Source organism: Salvelinus namaycush, chromosome 12 (genome assembly GCF_016432855.1).
Source record: "Salvelinus namaycush isolate Seneca chromosome 12, SaNama_1.0, whole genome shotgun sequence".
Taxonomy (NCBI): Eukaryota; Metazoa; Chordata; class Actinopteri; order Salmoniformes; family Salmonidae; genus Salvelinus; species Salvelinus namaycush.
The window spans coordinates 51829726-51855286 of NC_052318.1; the positions used below are offsets into that span (position 1 = coordinate 51829726).

General features: G+C 41.5%; 1 protein-coding gene across 1 annotated transcript in view; it reads right to left on the minus strand.

Annotated features, from left to right (window-relative positions):
- The window catches only part of cblb (Cbl proto-oncogene B, E3 ubiquitin protein ligase), a 201502-nt gene that overhangs the window by 5936 nt on the left and 170005 nt on the right, over positions 1-25561 (minus strand). Inside the window, exons 14-16 of the mRNA XM_039006030.1 lie at positions 18954-19097; positions 18513-18577; positions 18059-18166 (exon numbers count right to left, since the gene is read on the minus strand). Of these exons, the coding sequence (XP_038861958.1) occupies positions 18059-18166; positions 18513-18577; positions 18954-19097 (317 nt within the window). The remainder of the gene's footprint in view (positions 1-18058; positions 18167-18512; positions 18578-18953; positions 19098-25561) is intronic.

Here is a 25561-nt window from a genome sequence, read left to right on the forward strand (position 1 = left end):
TTATGTAGTTACTTTCCAGTGAAGGCTTGTTCAGACCTTAGATAATTTAGTTTTACCAATGAGAAGGGAAATGTACACAACAGTGTGACAGATAATCTAAAGATTTCCCGGGGGGAATTAATAGATTTCCCAATTTTACACATTTACTGTCACAGATACATTCACTACCACGGATGCACATTTTGGGGAATATTCAGAGGTGGAAACTTTCCAAGGGAATTAACGGGAATATATGGGAATTAACGGGAATATATGGGAATTAATACCATTTAAATGTTGATGTCTTTTGCATTGGATATTTTACCATATTATATGGAGACAGAAACATAAACCTTTTACCTTATCATAAGTAGACATAATTGCAAATTATTAAATCCTTACAATAAAAATCAAATAAAACATTTAGTTACGAATTTAACTAATTAAATTAGTTGACTCTTCACATGGGATGATTTCACTGAACAACAAAAGAAACGGAATATTGAATGATCCCCAATGATCCATCGCATCTCCCAAAAACATTTTCAACATACATCTGTAAAATGATAGTCTAGAAACTAAAGCTTTGGTTGTCTTTCACTCAGGCTTCCATGTCTTCTCCCTGGACCTCCTCAATATCCACTAGAGGTTGACGCTGATACCGATACCAATTATTGGAGGACCAAAAAAGCCGATACCGATTAATCGGCCGATTTGTGTATATATATATTTGTAATAATGACAATTACAACAATACTGAATGAACAGTGAACACTTTATTTTAACTTAATATAATACATCAATAAAATCTATTTAGTCTCAAATAAATAATGAAACATGTTCAATTTGGTTTAAATAATGCAAAAACAAAGTGTTGGAGAAGAAAGTAAAAGTGCAATATGTGCCATGCAAAAAAAGCTAATGTTTAAGTTCCTTGCTCAGAACATGAGAACATATGAAAGCAGGTGGTTCCTTTTAACATGAGTCTTCAATATTCCCAGGTAAGAAGTTTTAGGTTGTAGTTATTATAGGACTATTTCTCTCTATACCATTTGTATTTCATATACCTTTGACTATTGGATGTTCTAATAGGTACTTAAGTATTACCAGCCTAATCTCGAGAGTTGATAGGCTTTCCGAAAATCTCTGGAGAGACCTGAAAATAGCTGTGCAGCGACATTCCCCATCCAACCTGACAGAGCTTGTGAGTATCTGCAGAGAAGAATGGAAGAAACTCCCCAAATACAGGTGTATTACCCAAGAAGAATTGAGGCTGTAATCACTGTCAAAGGTATTTCAACAAAGTACTGAGTAAAGGGTCTGTAACGTAATATTTTTGGAAAAAGTCAAGAGGTCTGAATACTTTCCGAGTGCACTGTATAATCTTATAGTTGAATATATACTTGTAAAAAATACTTTGTGTACAAAGTGCTAGCCACACAGCTTTGGAGTAGTTAGAAGGTACATTTCCCTGCTTTTGAGAGGATCTGGCTACAGTGGTTCCACCGCGGGACTTAGAGGTACCCAGAGTCACGGCTTCATTGCTCCAGACCACCACAAGGGGGAGTTAGAGCACTCATTATGCATTTGGGTCCCAAGGTTTTTATATGACCAATGGTTCGAGTGGTTCCAATGACGAATTTGACGCGGAGCCACCCCTCCCTGGTGACTTTCTTCAGCAAAGATGGCTGACAACATTACAGTGGAAGCAAATGTAAGTAGTTATAACATCATAACGAGTCAAGCAAAAAAAAAATACAATTGAGAGGAATATGTTAGTTAACGTAGAGAAACGATTTTGCATATTTTTTTGGTCATAAAGTTAATTTACGAAAATCACTATTTTGCTAGTTTACCAGGTGTATCAAACTCAATTCTGTGAATGATGCTGTCTGCATGTATGTATTACAATTATAGACTTCAACATTGTTTACCACTCCTGCTCCTGGGACATCAATGATTACACATTGTAACTATGCAATAGACTAGAAACATGATTTTGTATTTCATATATACAGAATAAAAAACAGTACATCCTGCCAGCACGACCACAGGCATGCTGAATGGCGCGTGGAAGAGAGCGAGGAAAGAGATAGGAGTAACAATCCAAGGCTATTTGCTCGGTGACGTGCATAATAATGTAATGAAACAAGCACGGAGCATGTTTCGAACCCTCAGCATTCTAGCCCAGTCCAGCACACTATCCACTGTGCCCAAATGTATTAATTGAGGTTGGGGCCGATTGTGGCTAAAAAAAAAACGTTTTAATTTGGAATCTTTAACATGTGGAAAGGGGGGAAAGTATTTTTATTTGTTTCTCACAAGCGTAGCAGGCTGTGAATTCTGTTAACAGCGTTTCTAGGATGGGCTATTAGCTGAACAATAGACTATTCAACCTTTACTAAAGAATTAGTATTTCAAATAGCCAAGCTAGGTGTGAACCCCCCCTCCCCAACTTGAGCTAGGTGTCATGCCAAATGCTAATTGAGTGTATGTAAACTTCTGACCCACTGGGAATGTGATGAAAGAAATAAAAGCGGAAATAAATCATTCTCCCTACTATTATTCTGACATTTCACATTCTTAAAATAAAGTGGTGATCCTAACTGACCTAAGACAGGGAATTTTTACTAGGATTAAATGTCAGGAATTGTGAAAAACTGAGTTAAATGTATTTGGCTAAGGTGTATGTAAACTTCCGACTTCAACTGTGTATATATATATATGGTTCGAATTCAAGCTGTATCACATCCGACCGTGATAGGGAGTCACAATTTGCCCAGCGGGTTTGGCCGGGGTAGGCCTTCATTGGCCGGGGTAGGCTGGTGCTGAAAATATAGCTAGCTTGTTATGCAAGTGTTGCACACCAAGAGATGGAGAAAACCTACACCAGTCGAGCAATTCATTTCAACAATAATCTTCATTTTAATTTGACTTTACAAACAACAAGAGGGCTTAATTGGAGTCTATTTCTTCGGAGCCTAGACCTATATAAAATAACTTAACTGGCTGAGGTAGGCTTTGAGGCTTTATTAGGGCTACTTACAATTGCAACTGGTCAAAAATGTAGCACATTTTCACAACTGTAGCAGGTGTAGCCCATCATGCAAATGTTTCCTATTATCAGGACAATAGAGTTTTTATAACCCAGGTACTGTTGTGAAAATTCCCCAATTTACAATGTATTCGATGCTTAAGTACTCTAAAGTGTTACATTTGTACCTCAAAACAGCAATACTGTATTTATTCAGCAACATCTTTATGCTTTTGTTAATAAAATAAAATAACGAGAAAAAAGACATTCAAATGCGGATGTTTACATTAGCTACATTTTAGTCCACTTCCACCCAGCTCCACGACCACAGGTAAAACCTTGCTGAGATTATCAATGTATTTGTTGCATTGTTGTATCGTCAATTTCTCTAGCCAAAACATCTTGATGGCCTTGACCAGTTCATCTTTGAGCAAATTGCTCAAGGGCGGAGATGACATGATTGAATGTCTCGCCAGCTTTGATCCATGCCTGGGCCTGCAGGACGCAAAGTTCTTTGTTTGTCAGACGAATCATTGGGTCGAAACTACAGAACAGTACAAAACAAGCGAACACACATGGTTACTGTTCTGATCAGTGTTTTAAAATGTGAAAATGTGCAGCATACAGTAAAGACCAGTAGTCGATTTATTTAAGCGTTATTTTTAGCATTATTAGGCCTACATTAAATTATCTTAGCCTACTGTACCTGTTCAGTTTCCTGGGCTTTCGAGTTCGGCGTAAAACAGGCATCTGATGATAGTGTTTGCGAATAGCACTGTCCGTGACCAAAATCCCCAAGTCTACCAGTATTTTTGAAATGTCTCCAGTAGATTTCCCGTTCATCCTGAAAGGCCTAATATGCTCACTTAAATGAATAGAGATCCTGATCATGGTGCTACAGTATAATTAAAGTGAGGACCATCGGCAAGCTGCCGTATACTTATAGCCTACTGTAACCTGAAAGTCATGCCTTTCCTCCCCCCGCCCAAAACTCCACCCTTAACACAGTTACCATTCAAAAACGAGCTGTTAATAAAAAATAAATGACATTGCGACCAAAGAAAACAGACGAAATGGACATAGTTTTCTTCAAACCAGCTTCTATTTATGGTGTTACCTGTTCCAGGGTTAGGACTGTAACCACCAGCTTCTTTCTATGGTGCTACCTGTTCCAGGGTTAGGACTGTAACCACCAGCTTCTTTCTGTGGTGCTACCTGTTCCAGGGTTAGGACTGTAACCACCAGCTTCTATCTATGGTGCTACCCGTTTCAGGGTTAGGACTGTAACCACCAGCTTCTTTCTATGGTGTTACCTATTTCAGGGTTAGGACTGTAACCACCAGCTTCTTTCTATGGTGTTACCTGTTCCAGGGTTAGGACTGTAACCACCAGCTTCTTTCTATGGTGCTACCCGTTTCAGGGATAGGACTGTAACCACCAGCTTCTTTCTATGGTGCTACCCGTTCCAGGGTTAGGACTGTAACCACCAGCTTCTTTCTATGGTGCTACCTGTTCCAGGGTTAGGACTGTAACCACCAGCTTCTTTCTATGGTGCTACCTGTTCCAGGGTTAGGACTGTAACCACCAGCTTCTATCTATGGTGCTACCTGTTCCAGAGTTAGGACTGTAACCACCAGCTTCTTTCTATGGTGCTACCTGTTCCAGGATTAGGACTGTAACCACCAGCTTCTTTCTATGGTGCTACCTGTTCCAGGGTTAGGACTGTAACCACCAGCTTCTTTCTATGGTGCTACCTGTTCCAGGGTTAGGACTGTAACCACCAGCTTCTTTCTATGGTGCTACCTGTTCCAGGGTTAGGACTGTAACCACCAGCTTCTTTCTATGGTGCTACCCGTTCCAGGGTTAGGACTGTAACCACCAGCTTCTTTCTATGGTGCTACCTGTTCCAGGGTTAGGACTGTAACCACCAGCTTCTATCTATGATGCTACCCGTTCCAGGGTTAGGACTGTAACCACCAGCTTCTTTCTATGGTGTTACCCGTTCCAGGGTTAGGACTGTAACCACCAGCTTATTTCTATGGTGCTACCTGTTCCAGGGTTAGGACTGTAACCACCAGCTTCTATCTATGATGCTACCTGTTCCAGGGTTAGGACTGTAACCACCAGCTTCTTTCTATGGTGTTACCCGTTCCAGGGTTAGGACTGTAACCACCAGCTTCTTTCTATGGTGCTACCTGTTCCAGGGTTAGGACCGTAACCACCAGCTTCTTTCTATGGTGTTACCCGTTCCAGGGTTAAGACTGTAACCACCAGCTTATTTCTATGGTGCTATCCGTTCCAGGGTTAGGACTGTAACCACCAGCTTCTTTCTATGGTGCTACCTGTTCCAGGGTTAGGACTGTAACCACCAGCTTCTTTCTGTGGTGCTACCTGTTCCAGGGTTAGGACCGTAACGACCAGCTTCTTTCTATGGTGCTACCTGTTCCAGGGTTAGGACTGTAACCACCCGCTTCTTTCTATGGTGCTACCTGTTCCAGGGTTAGGACTGTAACCACCAGCTTCTATCTATAGTGCTACCTGTTCCAGGGTTAGGACTGTAACCACCAGCTTCTTTCTATGGTGCTACCTGTTCCAGGGTTAGGACTGTAACCACCAGCTTCTTTCTATGGTGCTACCTGTTCCAGGGTTAGGACTGTAACCACCAGCTTCTATCTATGGTGCTACCTGTTCCAGGGTTAGGACTGTAACCACCAGCTTCTTTCTATGGTGCTACCCGTTCCAGGGTTAGGACTGTAACCACCAGCTTCTTTCTATGGTGCTACCTGTTCCAGGGTTAGGACTGTAACCACCAGCTTCTATCTATGATGCTACCCGTTCCAGGGTTAGGACTGTAACCACCAGCTTCTTTCTATGGTGTTACCCGTTCCAGGGTTAGGACTGTAACCACCAGCTTATTTCTATGGTGCTACCTGTTCCAGGGTTAGGACTGTAACCACCAGCTTCTATCTATGATGCTACCTGTTCCAGGGTTAGGACTGTAACCACCAGCTTCTTTCTATGGTGTTACCCGTTCCAGGGTTAGGACTGTAACCACCAGCTTCTTTCTATGGTGCTACCTGTTCCAGGGTTAGGACCGTAACCACCAGCTTCTTTCTATGGTGTTACCCGTTCCAGGGTTAAGACTGTAACCACCAGCTTATTTCTATGGTGCTATCCGTTCCAAGATTAGGACTGTAACCACCAGCTTCTTTCTATGGTGCTACCTGTTCCAGGGTTAGGACTGTAACCACCAGCTTCTTTCTGTGGTGCTACCTGTTCCAGGGTTAGGACCGTAATGACCAGCTTCTTTCTATGGTGCTACCTGTTCCAGGGTTAGGACTGTAACCACCCGCTTCTTTCTATGGTGCTACCTGTTCCAGGGTTAGGACTGTAACCACCAGCTTCTATCTATAGTGCTACCTGTTCCAGAGTTAGGACTGTAACCACCAGCTTCTTTCTATGGTGCTACCTGTTCCAGGGTTAGGACTGTAACCACCAGCTTCTTTCTATGGTGCTACCTGTTCCAGGGTTAGGACTGTAACCACCAGCTTCTTTCTATGGTGCTACCTGTTCCAGGGTTAGGACTGTAACCACCAGCTTCTTTCTATGGTGCTACCTGTTCCAGGGTTAGGACTGTAACCACCAGCTTCTATCTATGGTGCTACCTGTTCCAGGGTTAGGACTGTAACCACCAGCTTCTATCTATGGTGCTACCTGTTCCAGGGTTAGGACTGTAACCACCAGCTTATTTCTATGGTGCTACCTGTTCCAGGGTTAGGACTGTAACCACCAGCTTCTATCTATGGTGCTACCTGTTCCAGGGTTAGGACTGTAACCACCAGCTTATTTCTATGGTGCTATCCGTTCCAGGGTTAGGACTGTAACCACCAGCTTCTTTCTATGGTGTTACCTGTTCCAGGGTTAGGACTGTAACCAGCAGCTTCTTTCTATGGTGCTACCTGTTCCAGGGTTAGGACTGTAACCACCAGCTTCTTTCTATGGTGCTATCCGTTCCAGGGTTAGGACTGTAACCACCAGCTTCTTTCTATGGTGCTACCCGTTCCAGGGTTAGGACTGTAACCACCAGAGGACTTGAAAATGAGCCGGAGCTGAGAGGATCACCAAAACTAAAGCTATTTTGGTTTCAGAGCATTTTATTTAAAAAAAAAAGGAGAGAAGGTATATAGCCTATCAATGAGTATGCATACTCTATAATAAAATCGATAATTGTGTACTAAAAACGTGAATGTGTTTTTGCAGAGCTTTCAACCATGTCAACAACCATCACGGAGATCAGTGGACAAAGGGCTGGACAACAGGCCAACGAAAAAACGCATGGTTGCCAAGAAAGAGGTTAGTTAAGCTAGATTCTTAAAATGTGTACGCAGCATTTGTGTATTGGAGTCACTTTTAATTCTTAATTGATCTGCAGTTTCTATCATAGGCCACTGTAATCGATGGGGGCTCAGGGCGGTACCATTCTGCTCATCTGATGAAGATGCTCATGGGTGAGATTCAAACTTTGAAGACCAAGATCGGGTCATTGAAGGCAGACCATCAGAAAGAGAAACATTCTCTGAGGGCAAAGAGACGGGCGACAGCTGACGCATTGGTCCAGAGCCAGGCGCTATTGGCGGAGAGTCAGGTGGAGATGTGTAACCGAAGAGAGATACCACGAGTGGGCACAGAATACAAACTGGGATGGATCCTGAGGCAAATGTGGCTTACCAATGAACCTTCGGGTGTTAATCATTAATAGTATGTCTCAGAAGTTTCCGTCCATGACTGATGCAACCGGAAAAACATTAAAGACAGAGTTAATGAGTACTTGAGGTCACGAGAAAGGCTGGTCATGGCCTACTCTCCCTTATGTAAGGAATTAGGCACTTTCCCATGTTTACTACAGTATGTACTGTATCCTATGTTTCGTTAATAAAATAATGATAAAATACTATTTCAAAATTCTGATGTTTATTTAGTTATGGATCCATAACGAATGACTTGTTCAAATATGCCATGATATTCTTGTGATATGTGTTGACTGAATATAAGCAAGTGATTTCTGCTTTTTTGCCTTTTTCTCAGTTAAATGAAAACGAAATCTCCAAAATATCATTACTTTTTAATCAAAGTGATTATTATTAATTATAATAATTAATCTAAAAAAACTGGGATCTTTTAATGTAGACTGTACTATACTATACTGACTCTGTTTTACAAATCTTTCATTGAGAGTATTTTATCTTTTTGTATTGTTTGTTGGTTTGGCAATGCCACTGTCAGCCAGAGAAATATGCTGAGAAGGATTATCACCACAGCAAGCAAGGTACTGGGAGTCAAACAGACAGGCCTGGAGGAGATATTTAAGGTCAGGGCCCTCCGCAAGGCTCACAAAATCATTTCAGACCCAAGCCACCTCCTGTACCCGGACTTTGAACTACTTCCCTCTGGGCGCAGGTATAGGACACCCGTCAGCGGGAAAAACAGAACTAGACAATCATTTGTGCCAGGTGTGATATCCCTCCTAAATAGATAAGGCTAATGTTCCTATCGACTCAATAAGGCCAGCAGGCTAGTCTTTTTTTATTGGTATGTAAATGTTATGAAAGTTGTATTGTCAATTTTGTTTTGTATTTTAACGCCACTTTAAACGTGTACATGACACTGCAACAAAAGTCAGTAAATTAATTTAGAATTATATTAAAGCCCCTTAGGATCTGTGAGAATTTCTAACGGAAAATGCCCCTTAGATATTAATTTAGAGTCCTCCAATCCTCTAAATGTAATTATTGGCAGAGAGTAACGTCATTGAAAAAAATATTTTTCGATATACTGTAGGCCTACCATAGGCGAAATGAGTCTCACTAGTGTTGAGTAATGTCTAATGAAGGCAAACAATTTAGAATCCTCCAATTAATTAAGCAAGTACCAGTCAAAAGTTTGCACACACCTACTCATTCCAGGATTTGCTTTATTTTTACTATGTTCTACATTGTAGAATAATAGGGAAGACATCAGAACTATGAAATAACACATATGGAATCAGTTGAGAAAGAATTATTATTTACAGGGCCAGCCTACTCCTTCCTCCCCAACAGGGATTTGAACCCCGGTCTCCCACTTGCCCCGCATTCTGTAGTACAGACATGGCCTGCTCTCTCTTATGTAAGGAATTAGGCACATTCCCATGTTTACTACATACAGTATGTATTGTAGACCGCACAGTAGCCTAATAAACACATTTCGTTAATAAAATAATGATAAAAAATACTCTTTCAAAATGCAGATGTTGATTTAGTTATAGATCTATAACGAATTACTATGGGAATAAATATCACTGATTTACAGAAATATTGGAACAAAGATGTCTAATGAAGGCAAACAATTTCGAATCCTCCGATCCTGTAGCCTACTCCCGATGTCACGTTGTACAGCGCCATAGAAACCCTGAGGGTTTTGTTTTTTGTTTTTCTCTGAATAGAAACACCATAATATTAATCTAATTCATTAATTTTTTAAAATCAATCCCATATAGTATGTTATTACAAAAAAGGTTTTAAATTCTCTGGTAATACCAATATGGACTACTATCAAATGATTCTCAAAGATGCTCTCTGGTGGTCAAACTAGCAATAAAAAAAAAATAAAATAAAAGAAAATAGCAAGCAACATAATGGCTTGTAATTAAATGACGTGCCACAGAATGCTGCGGCAGCATGCAAGGTGTGCCGCAGTATGGCACAACTTTTAAAGGAGGAACCACTGTAGTACATACCCATTGACTTTCAGCAATTACGCTAATCTAATGATATGCTACCTTCAACTTTCTTCAAACTGCATGCAGAGACATACAAATGGTATGCATGAGTTCCTCAGACTCTGGGTAAGTAGGAAATTAGCCCAAAACCCGAAGTATCCCTTTAATGTGTTATGTTGTGTTCTGTGATTAAAGGTTAATTAAGCTTGTACTCTGCCTGTTCTGCAGTCTTAATGAGACTGGCATACAGTATGTGCATGTGATACTAAAGAGCCTACTAAAATGAGATTGTTAAAATTGGCACCATTTAAATTACGTTTTGGCCATTTTTGGGGGGTTCACAGCAAATTTTTAGGGGCTCAAATAACTAAAACTAGATTGGTACAAAATAATCTAATTTGGCACACAGAAACTAGAGACCATGAATTACTTGATCAAAAATAATTGCATCGATTGGCCTATAGGTGGCGCTGTTATAAGCAAACTCACTTAAACCCTTATATCAGCCACCTTGTTTGACCTGGACTTGAAACTTTGTATGCAGGCGTCAAGATAGATTTTCCTCCATCTTGGAAATTTTGTTAAACCTTTGAAAAACTTATTCTCATGAACCATAAGTCCAAATAACACCAAATGTTTGGTATGTAGGCCCATGGTACATCTCTTAAGTTAGTTAAGGGATTGGTTAAGATATGGATGAGTTACTGATACATCCAATTAAATCCTTTTTAAATCCACTTCACAGTGGCCTATCAACTTTAAACCTCATCAAAGGCATTACCACGATGAACCATGTTAAGTTTGGCATTGATATCTTACAAAAATATAGAAACTATTAACAATTCACTTTTTTGACAATGTAACGCTAATGCATATAATATGCATATTATTATTACTATTGGATAGAAAACACTCTCTAGTTTCTAGAACCGTTTGAATTATATCTGTGAGTAAAACAGAACTGGAGTTGGAGCAATTTTCCTATGAGGATGTGAGAATGCTGAAATCTGCAGGTAGTTCTGAGGTCGGTTTATTAATTTGCCTGTCTTCTATTGGTTGAGATGCACTGCATACGCCTTCCCCTGGATGTCAGCGAATAGTGAGAATTGAAATGGTGTTGCTAGGCAGATCTGAGAGCTTATAAATGGGCTGGCAACGTGGGGTCCTTCCTTTCTTCTCTTCGCCCTGACGCAAAAAGGACCTCTGGATGTCGTTCTAGAAAGCTCCCGTTATAGCCCTTAGATATATCCGGCTCTGTTTTTATTCGATATAGGTGTTAAAGACATCATAATGTTGTTATTTTAAACCGAGTTATATCAGTATATTGCGATTTTCGGATATTTATTAGTGCTGCGTTATAGTGAGTTGGACACGTCTTTGCCACATGGCTAATGTTTACTGCTAATTCCAACGTTGAAGACTACATTCTACAACCGAGCAACGATTCTTTTGGACAAAGGACAACTTGCCCAAGATTCTGATGGGAGCTCATCAAAAAGTAAGAACTATTTATGATGTTAATTCGTTGTTCTGTTGAAAAATGTTAAACTCATATTCCGCCATTAATTTCGGTGCGGTCTCGCTAACGCACGCTGTATGTCGTAGTAACGTTAATTTTAAAAATCTAACACAGCGATTGCATTAAGAACTAATGTATCTTTCATTTGCTGTCCAACCTGTATTTTTTAGTCAAGTTTAGGATTAGTTACTGATTAGATTAGGTGCCTCTCCCAAGATTTCTCCCGACATATTGTTGGCAGCTTGGCTACTTTTCTCATTGTATAACCACGATTTGTGCCGCTAAATATGCACATTTTCGAACAAACTCTATATGTATTGTGTAATATGATGTTATAGGACTGTCATCTGAAGAAGTTTGAGAAGGTTAGTGAAAAAATGTATATCTTTTGCTGGTTTATTCGTTATCGCTATTGTTGGCCTGAATCAATGCTGTTGTGTGGTTGGCTATTGTAGTAAGCTAATATGATGCTATATTGTGTTTTCGCTGTAAAACACTTAAAAAATCTGAAATATTGGCTGGATTCACAAGATCTTTGTCTTTCATTTGCTGTACGCTGTGTATTTTTCAGAAATGTTTTATGATGAGTATTTAGGTAATACACGATGGTCTCTGTAGTTATTCTAGTTGCTTTGGTGAGAGTTGTGATGGTGGCTGCAATGGTAAACTATGATTTATACCTGAAATATGCACATTTTTCTAACAAAACATATGCTATACAATAAATATGTTATCAGACTGTCATCTGATGAAGTTGTTTCTTGGTTAGTGGCTATTTATATCTTTAGTTGGTCGAAATTGTGATAGCTACCTATGCAGGAAAAAAATGGTGGGAAAAAAAAGTTGTGTCTTTTGCTATCGTGGTTAGCTAATAGATTTACATAGTGTCTTCCCTGTAAAACATTTTAAAAATCAGAAATGATGGCTGGATTCACAAGATGTGTATCTTTCATCTGGGTTCTTGGACTTGTGATTTAATGATATTTAGATGCTAGTATTTACTTGTGACGCTATGCTAGGCTATGCTAGTCAGCTTTTTTACTGATGGGGGTGCTCCCGGATCCGGGATTGTGATGAAGTAGAAGTTAATTAAGATGAGCAATAATGACTGTTTAAAATAAATAATTAGAATACTGAGCCATATTGTACGTAAAAACAAAATAGGGAAATTACATTATTTTATTATTATACAATTGCTCAGAGAAAGAGATTTTGTTTAACAAGTAACACTTTATTTCCCTAGCACGCAATAACTACATCAAGTGTGTGACTACATAATTGTTGGATGTATTTTCAGTTAGTTTTGGTTGTGTTTCAGACTATTTCCTGCCCAATAGAAATTAGTGGTAAATACTGTATTGTGACCTTTATTGTAAATAAGAATAGAATAGGTTTCTGAATACATCTGCATTCATGTGTTTGCTACCATGATTAGGGATAATCCTGAATGAATCGTGAATAATGACGATTGAGAAAGCTACAGAGGGTCTAAGATCATACAGACACAAGAACGCATTCTTGGATCGCACACACATCACCGACGACCGACAACGATGTCACCCTGTTATTGGTAATGTAATAAATCTCTTTCTCTTGGAAATTGTATTAGTATAACATAATAACATTTCCCTATTTTTTTTTGCATGCATACAATATAGCTCAGTATTTGAATGTATTATTTTATACAGTCATTATTGCTCATCTTTATCAAGGATGTCAATAATTTCAGAGCCAACTTAATATTCCTTAGAAGCTATGTGAATACAAAGTCACTGCAACCTTAGATGGCTGACTCAACCAGTTTGCCTTCAGAAAGTATTCATAACTCTTGATGTATTCCACATTTTGTTGTGTTACAGCCTGGATTCAAAATTGATAAAAATATAAAAATCTCATCCATCAGCACAAAAACCCGATAATGACAAAGTGAAAACATGTAAAAAAAAATATATATATATATATATTTTTTTTTAAATGTCTTGAAAATGAAATACAGAAATATCAAATTTACATAAGTATTCACACCCCTGGGTCAATACTTTGTAAAATAACCTTTGGCAGCGATTACAGCGGAGAGTCTTTCTGGGTAAGTCGCTAAAAGCATTCCACACTGGGATTGCGCAACATTTGCCCATTATTATAAAAAAAATCTTCAAGCTCTGTCAAATTGGTTGTTAATCATTCACTGTCTTCAAAGGGAAAACCACCCATGTCACGGACACCAACGTCTTGCTTCCGGACAAGCTAAACACCTTCTTCGCCCACTTTGAGGATAACACAGTGCCACCAACATGTTCCGCTACCAATGACTGTGGGCTCTCCTTCTCCGTGGCCGACGTAGGACATTTAAGCGTGTTAACCCTCGCCAAGCCTCAGAGTATGTGCAGTGTTTACGGACATATTCAATCTCTCCTTATCCCAGTCTACTGTCCCTACATGCTTCAAGATGTCCCGGAAACAATGGAAGTGCTTTGAGAGACCTCTACCTTACCTGACACCTTAGACTCACTTCAATTTGCTTACCGCCCCAATAGATCCACAGACGATGCAATCGCCATCGCACTGCACACTGCCCTATCCCATCTGAACAAGAGGAATACCTATGTAAGAATGCTGTTCATTGATTATAGCTGAGCATTCAATACCATAGTACCCTCCAAGCTCATCATTAAGCTTGAGGCCCTGGGTCTGTACCCCGCCCTGTGCAACTGGGTCCTGGACTTCCTGATGGGCTGCCCCCAGGTGGTGAAGGTAGGAAACAACACCTCCACTTTGCTGATCCTCAATACTGCGGCCCCACAAGGATGCATGCTCAGCCCCCTCCTGTACTCCCTGTTTACCCATTACTGTGTGGCCACTGTGAGAGCAAAACTACATGATTATGTTATACTGTTTATGCATCAAATAGCTTTGATGAGTACTTTCTCATGAAATGTCTGTGTGAAGTGAGAGGAGCCTAAACACCTACAGCTGGCAATCCATAGATAAGATGTGGTGGGTGTAACTGAGATAAAGAGAGCCTGGAGGAGTAGAGCGACACCCTTATTGTGTCTAATCATTCTTGCATCTGGGAAACAACACCAGAGGCAGATTACCACAGGATGAACCCGGAGTGGTTTATGGTGCCCCCCCAATCTATATGGGAGGGGTGGAACCAGCCATGACTAAGCATTCTTAGTGCCAGCTATATAAAGAACTCTGTATTTTGGTAAAGGTTAAGCTACCCGACCCAACAGTCAAGAGTGTTGGGTTGACTAGTCTCATTATTGCAATAATTCATCGATATTAAATAAAGATGATTGTTTGAAGAAATTACAAAGTCTCTTTCAGTATGAATTTCCATGACATCACGCACGCTTCCAACTCAATCATCAAGTTTGCAGACAACACAACAGTAGTATGCCTGATTACCAACAATGACGAGACAGCCTACAGGTAGGAGGTGAGTGCCTGGGAATGTGGTGCCAGGAAAATGACCTCTCACCCAACATCAACAAAACAAAGAAGCTGATCGTGGAATTCAGGAAACAGCAGAGGGAGCACCCCCTTATCCACATTGAAGGGACAGCAGGGAGAAGGTGGAAAGCGTCAAGTTCCTCTGGGTATTTTATTTATTTATTTAACCTTTATTTAACGAGGCAAGTGAGTTAAGAACAAATTCGTATTTACAATGACGACCTACCCCGGCCAAACCCTAACCCGGACGATGCTGGGCCAATTGTGTCGCCCTATAGGACTCCCAATTACGACTGGTTGTGATACAGCCTGGAATCGAACCAGGGTCCGTAGCGCCACCTCTAGCACTGAGATGCAGTGCCTTAGACCGCAGTGTCACTCACATCACTGACAAACTGAAATGTTTCACCCACACAGATAGTGTGGTGAAGAAGGCACAACAGCGCCTCAGGTTATTGTCCTGCTGAAACCTGAACGTGGTTTTCTTCTAGGATTTTGCCTGTACTTAGCTCCATTACATTTATTTTTCATCCTGAAAAACTCCCCAGTCCTTAACGGTTACAAGCATACCCATATTATGATGCAGCCACAGCTACATTGAAAATATGGAGAGTGGTGCTCAGTTATGTGTTGTATTGGATTTGCCCAAAACATAACACTTTGTATTCAGGACAAGAATTGAAATGCTATGCCACATTTCTTGCAGTATTACTTTAGTGCCTTGTTGGAAACGAGATGCATATAAACTCTGGAGACCCCTTTGGTGTCCTGAAAGTTATGCAGATCAGCCTTTGGTTTCCTTGTGCCTTGCTCTACAATGCACTTTAAATGAATTGGTGCATCTAGGGCATTTCAGACGGTTGTTAGGAGACCTTTTTACTGAATATTTTTTTATCATTTTGTTTAGCTTATTGTGTATTGTTGTGCATAATAACGTGTATTTGAATGTGCATATAAATGTGTAGTTTAATGTGTTTATTGTATTTTGATGTGTATTTTGGTGCTAGACAGAGCTCATCTGGAAAAGAGACCTTGGATCCTGGACTTCCTGATGGGCCACCCCCAGGTGGTAAGGGTAGGCAACATCACATCTGCCACGCTGATCCTCAACACTGGGGCCCCTCAGGGGTGTGTGCTTAGTCCCTTCCTGTACTCCATGTTCACCCACGACTGCGTGGCCAATCACGACTCCAACACCATCATTAAGTTTGCTGACGACACAACAGTGGTAGGCCTGATCACCGACAATGATGAGAGCCTATATCGAGGAGGTCAGAGACCTGGCAGTGTGGTGCCAGGACAACAACCTCTTCCTCAATGTGAGCAAGACAAAGCAACTGATCGTGGACTACAGGAAAAGGCGGGCCGAACAGGCCCCCATTAACATTGATGGGGATGTAGTGGAGCGGGTCAAGAGTTTCAAGTTCCTTTGTGTCCACATCACCAACAAACTAGCATGGTCCAAACACACCAAGACAGTCGTGAAGAGGGCATAAACAGTCGTGAAGAGGGCACAACAACACATTTTCCCCCTCTGGAGACTGAAAAGATTTGGCATGGGTCCTCAGATCCTCAAAACGTTTTACAGCTGCACCATCGAGAGCATCTTGACCAGTTGCATCACCGCCTGGTATGGCAACTGCTCAGCATCTGACCGTACGGCACTACAAATGGTAGTGCGTATGGCCCAGTACATCACTGGAGCTAAGATTCCTGCCATCCAGGACCTCTATACTACATTTTAAAATATATTTATATTTATGTGGATAAATACATTCAACATATATTGTGATCAATGTCCCCCTCTAAGCTGAGCGAGTGCGCGAGCGCGCAGTAGCCTGAGACTGCAGTGCAGCTCCCAATATCAGCCCATGGAGAGAAGCACCAGATTGAACTTCCCTGTTAGTTAACACTATCAGCGTTTCCCTTTACTGTGGCAATTGTGATCAAATCAACACAATATTACCCACTTTCAATGCAACATACCCGAAACAAAATGAACTACGTAAGATATTTTGTTGTAGGCAGAACACATTGGAGTATAATTCTATTGCATTGAAGGACAGATTTAACCAATCAGAGCTGCAGTAGGCCTATATGCAAATTAACCATTGCCATATACAGTATGGATCTGTGCCATTTACTTTGAACTGGACTGTGTTTACACTACAGCATGAGAGGTCATGAGTAGATGTGGGGTTGCATGAAGGGCTGCATGAAGCCAGGTGTGAACATTTTGTTAATATCCTTTTTCTAGTTAGTGAGTTATTAGCCCAGTTATAGATCATTTGTAGTCAGCAATAGTCAATAGTCAGCAAAAGCACAAAACGTGAACATTTCGAGACTTTTGAAAAGCAAGGAAGGTAAATAGCTTTGTTTTGTCTTAAAGGGACAGTGTTGTATTTTGAGACAGGCTTGAATAAGCTAAGTAGCCAATAGGCAGAGGGTAGCATAATTTATCTGATTTTCTGTAATAATGGTATGGGAATAATAATGCATTTTAATTTGTAAAGTGGTTTCTTGCATCAAACAACACAACAACATTTTCCGTCACCTCCTTGTCTGAAGGACAAGTGGATAAAAAGGTTAATGTTAAGCCCTGCATGTATTTTTCTCCAAAAGTCTCATGGAATGTAGGCCTACACTGAACACCATACATGGGCTGCTACTGTAGGCTGAATGACAGAACAGCTATTTCCATGTTAAAATGTTATGGATGTATTTTCTCCATTGTTTTTGATGGTAGGCCACTCTGATAGACCTACATTATGATCAAAAAGCCACAGTAGCCTACTTGTCCACTGTTAAAACTGTAACTTAAATTGTGTACAGCCTCAGGGTTCACAGTAAATGCACGCGCTGGAAGTTGCACAGAATTTTCACAACGTTCAAGTTTGCGCTCAGCAGACCTGAAATTTACTCAGTGCCTACATTTTTTTGAGGGAATATTGATTGTGATATACATTTTACTTACATTTATATATACATTTGAAATACATTCCGTAATATATGTTGGATTGTATTTAAAAATACATTATTTGGCCAATTTTAAATATTTCACATGTATCCTAAAATGTGTCTCTAAAAATATATTTTAAATGCATTTTTTCCCCGTATGGGCTGCTATGTGTGTTTTTAAAGTTGTCTGAAAGACTTACCAAAAACGAAAGCTTACACAGTCCTAAGAGAGAGACAGAGACAGAGACAGAGACAGAGACAGACAGACAGACAGACAGACAGACAGACAGACAGACAGACAGACAGACAGACAGACAGAGGCGAAAAGGTGAGGAGGGGTGGGGTGAGGGGCTACCTTGAGGGGGAAGTAGAATGTCGTAGTCTGAGGGCGTCCTGTTGTGGAAGGGACAGAGGGCGGCACGAGCTGCCCCAGAGAGCAACACCCCCGATTCAAAATGCCCACCTGAGAATCACAAGGACAGGTTAACGTGATCGGGAATGGCAGGCTAGGCACCAACTGCTCATAAACCGATAGCACACTGCGGCAAAACTATTTTAGGCCGGTACCTCCTCTTTCTATGTTTAACATTTTACTCTGTGGTGGTATTGGCCAATGGACGGACACAAGAACACATTCACACGCTCGTGGGGATGATGATGATGATGATGATAATGAAGATGACACTGAGCCCTAAGTATTAACAACAGTGTCAGCTTTGATTTCTTTCACACAGAACACTTCCAGTAATAAGCAGAGCCAACTACTGGTAGATCAGGTCCAGAACGTGACATCACCACTTCAGGCTTACCATACTCAAAGGGCTTGTGCTTCTTTTCCTCTGCAAAGGACTCCGAGGAGCCATTCTCCAGATTTCTGATTAAAAAAAGGCAAAACATAGAGAGATATTACATTTGTTCCCCATTTACATTTGTCCATACATTTGTCCATATATTTGGGTTTTTTTACCAACTCAAGACTGTTTATACTGCACAGCACCCGCAAGTTGCGCTTTGCTGAGTAATAGTTGAAATCCAGCTTGATCCAGGAAGTCATTCTTCCCTTTCATGCAACTCCTACAAGTTTGACCAAATCTACATTTGGCAGCTTTTTCACTTATTTATTGTATCTCTATTCCAGCATAAAAAGTTTGCGTCCCAAATGGCACACTATTCCCTATGGGCCCTGGTCAAAAGTAGTACATTATTTAGGGAATAGGGTTCCACTTGGGATGCACCCTCTGTGCTGGTACCTGCTAGGGATCCGGACGGAGACGCAGCCTGGGGAATGGGATAGGCACACCGGGTGGGATGAAGGGATCTGATACTCATCTTCAACACGCTCGGTTGTTCCTCTTGCTCTCCCAACGACAGGTGTGGTGAAAGGATTGAGGTGTCTGGAAGACAAAGCAACCATTTTACATTTTAAGACCACGCAGGTTTTTACGATAAAGTATAGATTTTTCCAAGCAAACTTCCATTGTGCTACAAATATAGTACCAGTCAAAAGTTTGGAGACACCTACTCATTCAAGGGTTTTTATCTCTATTTGTACTATTTTCTACATTGTAGAATAATAGTGAAGACATCAAAACTATGAAATAACACATATGGAATCATGTAGTAACCAAATAAGTGTTAAACAAATCAAAATATATTTATATTTTATATTCTTCAAAGTAGCCACCCTTTGCCTTGATGAAAGCCTTGCACGCTCTTGGCATTCTCTCAATCATCTGATCCATCACTGTCCTTCTTGGTCAAATAGCCCTTACACAGGCTGGAGGTGTGTTGGGTCAATGTCCCGTTGAGAAACAAATCATAGTCCCACTAGGCACAAAACAGATGGGATGACGTATCGCTGCAGAATGCTGTGGTAGCCATGCTGGTTAAGTGTGCCTTGAATTCTAAATAAATCACTGACAGTGTCACCAGCAAAGCAGCCTTACACCATCACACCTCCTCCTCCATGCTTCACGACGGGAACCACAAACGCAGAGATCCTCCAATCACTTACTCTGCGTCTAACAAAGACACAGCGGTTAGAACCAAAAATCTCAAATTTGGACTCATCAGACCAAAGACAGATTTCCATCGGTCTAATGTCCATTGCTCGTGTTCCTTGGCCCATGCAAGTCTCTTCTTCTTATTGGTGTCCTTTAGTAGTAGTTTCTTTGCAGCAATTCGACCATGAAGGCCTGATTCACGCAGTCTTCTCTGAACAGTTGATGTTGAGATGTGTCTGTTACTTGAACTCTGTGAAGCATTTATTTGGGCTGCAATCTGAGGTGCATTTAACTAAAATAAACTTATGCTCTGCAGCAGAGGTAACTCTGGGTCTTACTTTCCTGTGGCGGTCCTCATGAGAGCCAGTTTCATCATAGCGCTTCATGGTCAAAGATCTTGAAATGTTCCGTATTGACTGACCTTCATGTCTTAAAGTAATGCTGGACTGTTGTTTCTCTTTGATTATTTGAGCTGTTCTTGCCATAATATGGACTTGGTCTTTTACAAAATAGGGCTGGCTATCTTCTGTATACCACCCCTACCTTGTCACAACACAACTGATTGGCTCAAAGGCAGTAAGAAGGAAAGACATTCCACAAATTAACTTTTAACAAGGCACACCTGTTAATTGAAATGCATTCCAGGTGACTACCTCATGAAGCTGGTTGAGAGAATGCCAAGAGTGTGCAAAGCTGTTATCAAGGCAAAGGGTGGCTACTTTGAAGAATCTCAAATATATACACTACCGTTCAAAAGTTTGTGGTCAGTTAGAAATGTCCTTATTTTTTAAAGAAAAGCTAATTTTTTGTTCATTAAAATAATACCAAATTGATCAGAAATACAGTGTAGGCATTGCTAATGTTGTACATGACTATTGTAGCTGGAAATGGCATATTGTTTATGGAATATTTACATTGGCGTACAAATGCCCATTATCAGCAACCATCACTCCTGTGTTCCAATGGCACGTTGTGTTAGCTAATCCAAGTTTATCATTTTAAAAGGCTAATTGATCATTAGAAAACCCTTTTGCAATTATGTTAGCACAGCTGAAAACTGTTGTTCTGATTAAAGAAGCAATAAAACTGGCCTTCTTTAGACTAGTTGACTATCTGGAGCATCAGCATTTGTGGGTTTGATTACAGGCTCAAATGGCCAGAAACAAAGAACTTTCTTCTGAAACTCATCAGTCTATTCTTGTTCTGAGAAATGATGGCTATTCCATGTGAGAAATTGCCAAGAATCTGAAGATCTCGTACAACGCTGTGTACTACTCCCTTCACAGAACAGTGCAAACTGTCTCTAACCAGAATAGAAATAGGAGTGGGAGGCCCCAGTGCACAACTGAGCAAGAGGACAAGTACAATATAGTGTCTGGTTTGAGAAACAGATGCCTCACAAGTCCTCAACTGGCAGCTTCATTAAATAGAGTTCCCCTGTCCAATGTCTGTGTTCTTTTGCCCATCTTAATATTTTATTTTTATTGTCCAGTCTGAGATATGGCCTTTTCTTTGCAACTCTGCCTCGAAGGCCAGCGTCCCGGAGTCACCTCTTCACTGTTGACGTTGAGACTGGTGTTTTGCAGGTACTAAACTTCACTACTTAAATCTGCTGTGACAGCTTTTATTGCTGCTTATTTGGGAAATGACCTCAACAGTTCCATGGCTGTGTGTGTGTGTGTGAGAGAGTGAGTGTTTTGTGTGCACAGATCCGCAGGGAGACAGAGAGCCTGTGGCCTTACTGTTCAGTGTCCAGCAGCTGCCATTATAGCTTCACTGCACTATTGCCCATAACATTCACTGTGCAACACAATAGAAAAATACCAAATCAAATGTCTTTGTCAGCTAAAAGGGAATTAGATATTCTGCAGCCAACATTCACAGAACCACTCTCAATCATGACTGGATCCTTCAGCAACCATATTACATTATTGGTACAATGCCATGTGTATCAGCTACAAAACACTAAGAGTGGAGGGGAAGAGGATGTAAGAGAAAAGGCCTGGAATTTGATGGATTTCCTGACTCCTCGATTAGGATCAAGTTTTCCCGACATACACTACATGACCAAAGTATGTGGACACCTACTCGTCCAACATCTCATTTCAAAATCATGGGCATTATTAATTTGGAGTTGGTCCCCCTTTCTTACTATAACAGCCTCAACTCTTCTGGGAAGGCTTCCCACTAGATGTTGGAACATTGCTATGGGGTCTTGCTTTCCATTCAGCCACGAGCATTAGTGAGGTCGGGCACTGATGTTTGGCGATTAGGCCTGGCTCGCAGTCAGCTTTCCAATTCGTCCCAAAGGTGTTCGATGGGGTTGAGGTCAAGGCTCTGTGCAGGCCAGTCAAGTTTATTTTATAGGTACTTTTTTACCCCCTTTTCTCCCCAATTTCATGATATCCAAATTGGTAGTTACAAGTCTTGTCCCATCGCTGCACCTCCCGCACGGACTCGGGAGAGGCGAAAGTTGAGAGCCATCTGTTCTCCGAAACACGACCCTGCCAAGCCGCACTGCTTTTTGACATACTGCTCACTTAACCCAGAAGCCAGATGCACGAATGTGTTGGAGGAAACACCGTACAATTGGCGACCGTGTCAGCGTGCATGTGCCGGCCCGCACAGGAGTCGCTAGAGCGCGATGGGACAAGGCCATCGAGGCCAGCCAAACCCTCTCCTAACTCAGACAACGCTGGGTCAATTGTACGTCGCCTTATGGATCTCCCGTTCGCAGCCAGCTGCGACACAGCCCTGGATCGAACCCGGATCTGTAGTGACGCCTCAAGCACTGCAAGTGCCTTAGAACATTGCGTCACACCGATCTTGACAAACAATTTCTGTTTGGACCTAGCATATGTGCACAAGGGCATTGTCATGCTGAAACAGGAAAGGGTCTTCCCCAAACTGTTGCCACAAAGTTGGAAGCACAGAATCATCTAGAATGTTATTGTATGCTTTAGCGTTAAGATTTCCCTTAACTGGAACTAAGGGGCATAGCCCAACCATAAAAAACAGCCCAGGCCATTATTCCTCCCCCGCCAAACTTTACAGTTGCCGCTATGCATTGGGCAGGTAGCGTTCTCCTTGCATCCGCCAAACCCAGATTTGTCCATCGGACTGCCAGATGGTGAAGTGTGATTCATCACTCCAGAGAACGTGTTTCCACTGCTTCATAGTCCAATAGCGGCGAGCTTTACACCCCTCCAGCTGACGCTTGTCATTGTGCATGATGATCTTAGGCTTGTGTGTGGCTGCTCGGCCATGGAAACCCATTTCATTAAAATTCCGACGAACAGTTCTTGTGCTGACGTTGTTTCCTAGGCACTTTGAAACTTGGTAGTGAGTTTCTGCAACTGAGGACAGACAATTTTTACTCGCTACGTGCAGCACTCAGCGGTCCCTTCTGTGAGCTTGTGTGGCCTACCATTTCGCTTCTGAGCCGTTGTTGCTCCTAGACTTTTCCACTTCCCTATAACAGCACTTACAGTTGACCGGTGCAGCTCTATCGGGGAAGAAATTTGATGAACTGACTTGTTGGAAAGTTGGCATCCTATGACGGTGCCACGTTGAAAGCCAGTGAGTACTTCAGTAAGGCCACTAGAACAGACTGGAATTTGTTCTGGGATTCATCCGATGGCATTGAGGAGTTTACCACATCAATCACTGGCTTCATTAATAAGTGCATTGATGACATTGTCCCCACAGTGACCGTATGTACATATCCCAACCAGAAGCCATGGATTACAGGCAACATCCGCATCGTGCTAAAGGCTAGAGCTGTCCATTTCAAGGAACGGGACACTAATCCGGACACTTATAAGACATACCGATAAGCCCTCGGACAAACCATCAAACAAGCAAAGTGTCAATACAGGTCCAAGATCCAAGATAGAATTCTACATCGGCTCTGATGCTTGTTGGATGTGGCAGGGCTTGCAAACTCTCATGGATTACAAAGGGAAACCCAGCCGCGAGCTGTCTAGTGACATGAGCCTACCAGACGAGCTAAATATCTTGCATGTGCGCTTTGAGGCTAGCAACACTGAACTGTGCATGAGAGCACCAGCTCTTCCAGACCATCACGCTCTCCATAGCCAATGTGAGCAAGACCTATAAATCGGTTAACATTCACAAGGTTGCATGGCCAGACGGATTTCCAGGACGCGTACTCAGAGCATGCGCTGACCAGCTGGCAAGTGTCTTCACTGACATTTTCAACCTCTCCCTGACCCAGTCTGTAATACCTACATGTTTCAAGCAGACCATCATACTCCCATCATACTCCCTGTCCCTGTGCCCAAGAACGCTAAGGAACAATCATGGCCCGCACACATCAACAGTCATGAAGAGGGCAAGACAACGCCTCTTCCCCTTCAGGAGGCTGAATAGATTCGGCATGGTGAATCTATTTCGGCATGGTGCAGCTGCACCATTGAGAGCATCTTTACCCACTGCATCACCACTTTGTATGGAAACTGTTTGGCATCCAAACACAAGGCGCAACCTCCAAGCTATAAGACTGCTAAATAGTTAGTTAAATGGCTTGTTACCCAAAACCCTGACAAACTTTTACAGATGTACAATCGAGAGCATCCTGTCAGGCTGTATCACAGCCTGGTACACCGCCCTCAACCGGAAGGCTCTCAGAGGGTGGTGCGGTCTGCACAACGCATCACTGGGGGCAAACTACCTGCACTCCATGACACCTACAGCACCCGATGTCACAGGAAGGCCAAAAAGATCATCAAGGACATCAACCACCCGAGCCACTGCCTGTTCACACCGCTACCATTCAGAAGGCGAGGTCAGTACAGGTGCATCAAAGCTGGGACCGAGAGACTGAAAAACAGCTTCTATCTCAAGTCCATCAGACTGCTAAACAGCAATCACTAATTCAGAGAGGCTGCTGCCCACATTGACACCCAATCACTGGCCACTTCAATAAATGGATCACTAGTCACTTTATACAACACACTCTAAATAATGCCACTTTAATAATGTTTACATATCTTACATTACTCACATCACATGTATATACTGTATTTTATACCATCTATTGCCTACGCCGCTAGGCCATCGCTCATCCATATACTTACATGTACATATTCTCATTCGCCCCTTCAGATTAGTGTGTATTCGGTAGTTGTTGGGGAATTGTTAGATTACTTGTTAGATATTACTGCACTGTCGGAACTAGAAGCACAAGCATTTCGCTACACTCGCATTAACATCTGCTAACCATGTGTATGTGACACACACAATTTTGATTCGATTTGAATAGTTAACCAATATATCTGCATTGACCCTTTTTGCACCAATCGCTTTATACTCATTACATACGCTGCTGTTACTGTTTATTATCTATCCCGTTGATAAGCCACTGTATCCCTACCACCAGCGAATTCGGACACTATTGAGACACCTTCCCTTTTTCCACACTGTGTTATGTTACAGCCTTATTCTAAAATGGATTAAATACATTATTTTCCTCATCAATCTACAAACAATACCCCATAACCTGGAAACAGTTTGTTAGATTTTTTTTGTAATTGAATAAAAATAAATAACAGAAATAGCTTATTTACATTAGTATTCAGACCCTTTAATATGAGACTCGAAATTGAGCTCAGGTGCATCCTGTTTCCATTTGATCATCCTTGAGATGTTTCTACAACTTGATTGGAGTCCACCTGTGGCAAATTAAATTGATTGGACATGATTTGGAAAGGCACACACCTGTCTATATAAGGTCCCACAGTTGACAGTGCATGTCAGAGCAAAAGCCAAGCCATGAGGTTGAAGGAATTATCCGTAGAGCTCCGAGACAGGATTGTCTTGAGGCACAGATCTGG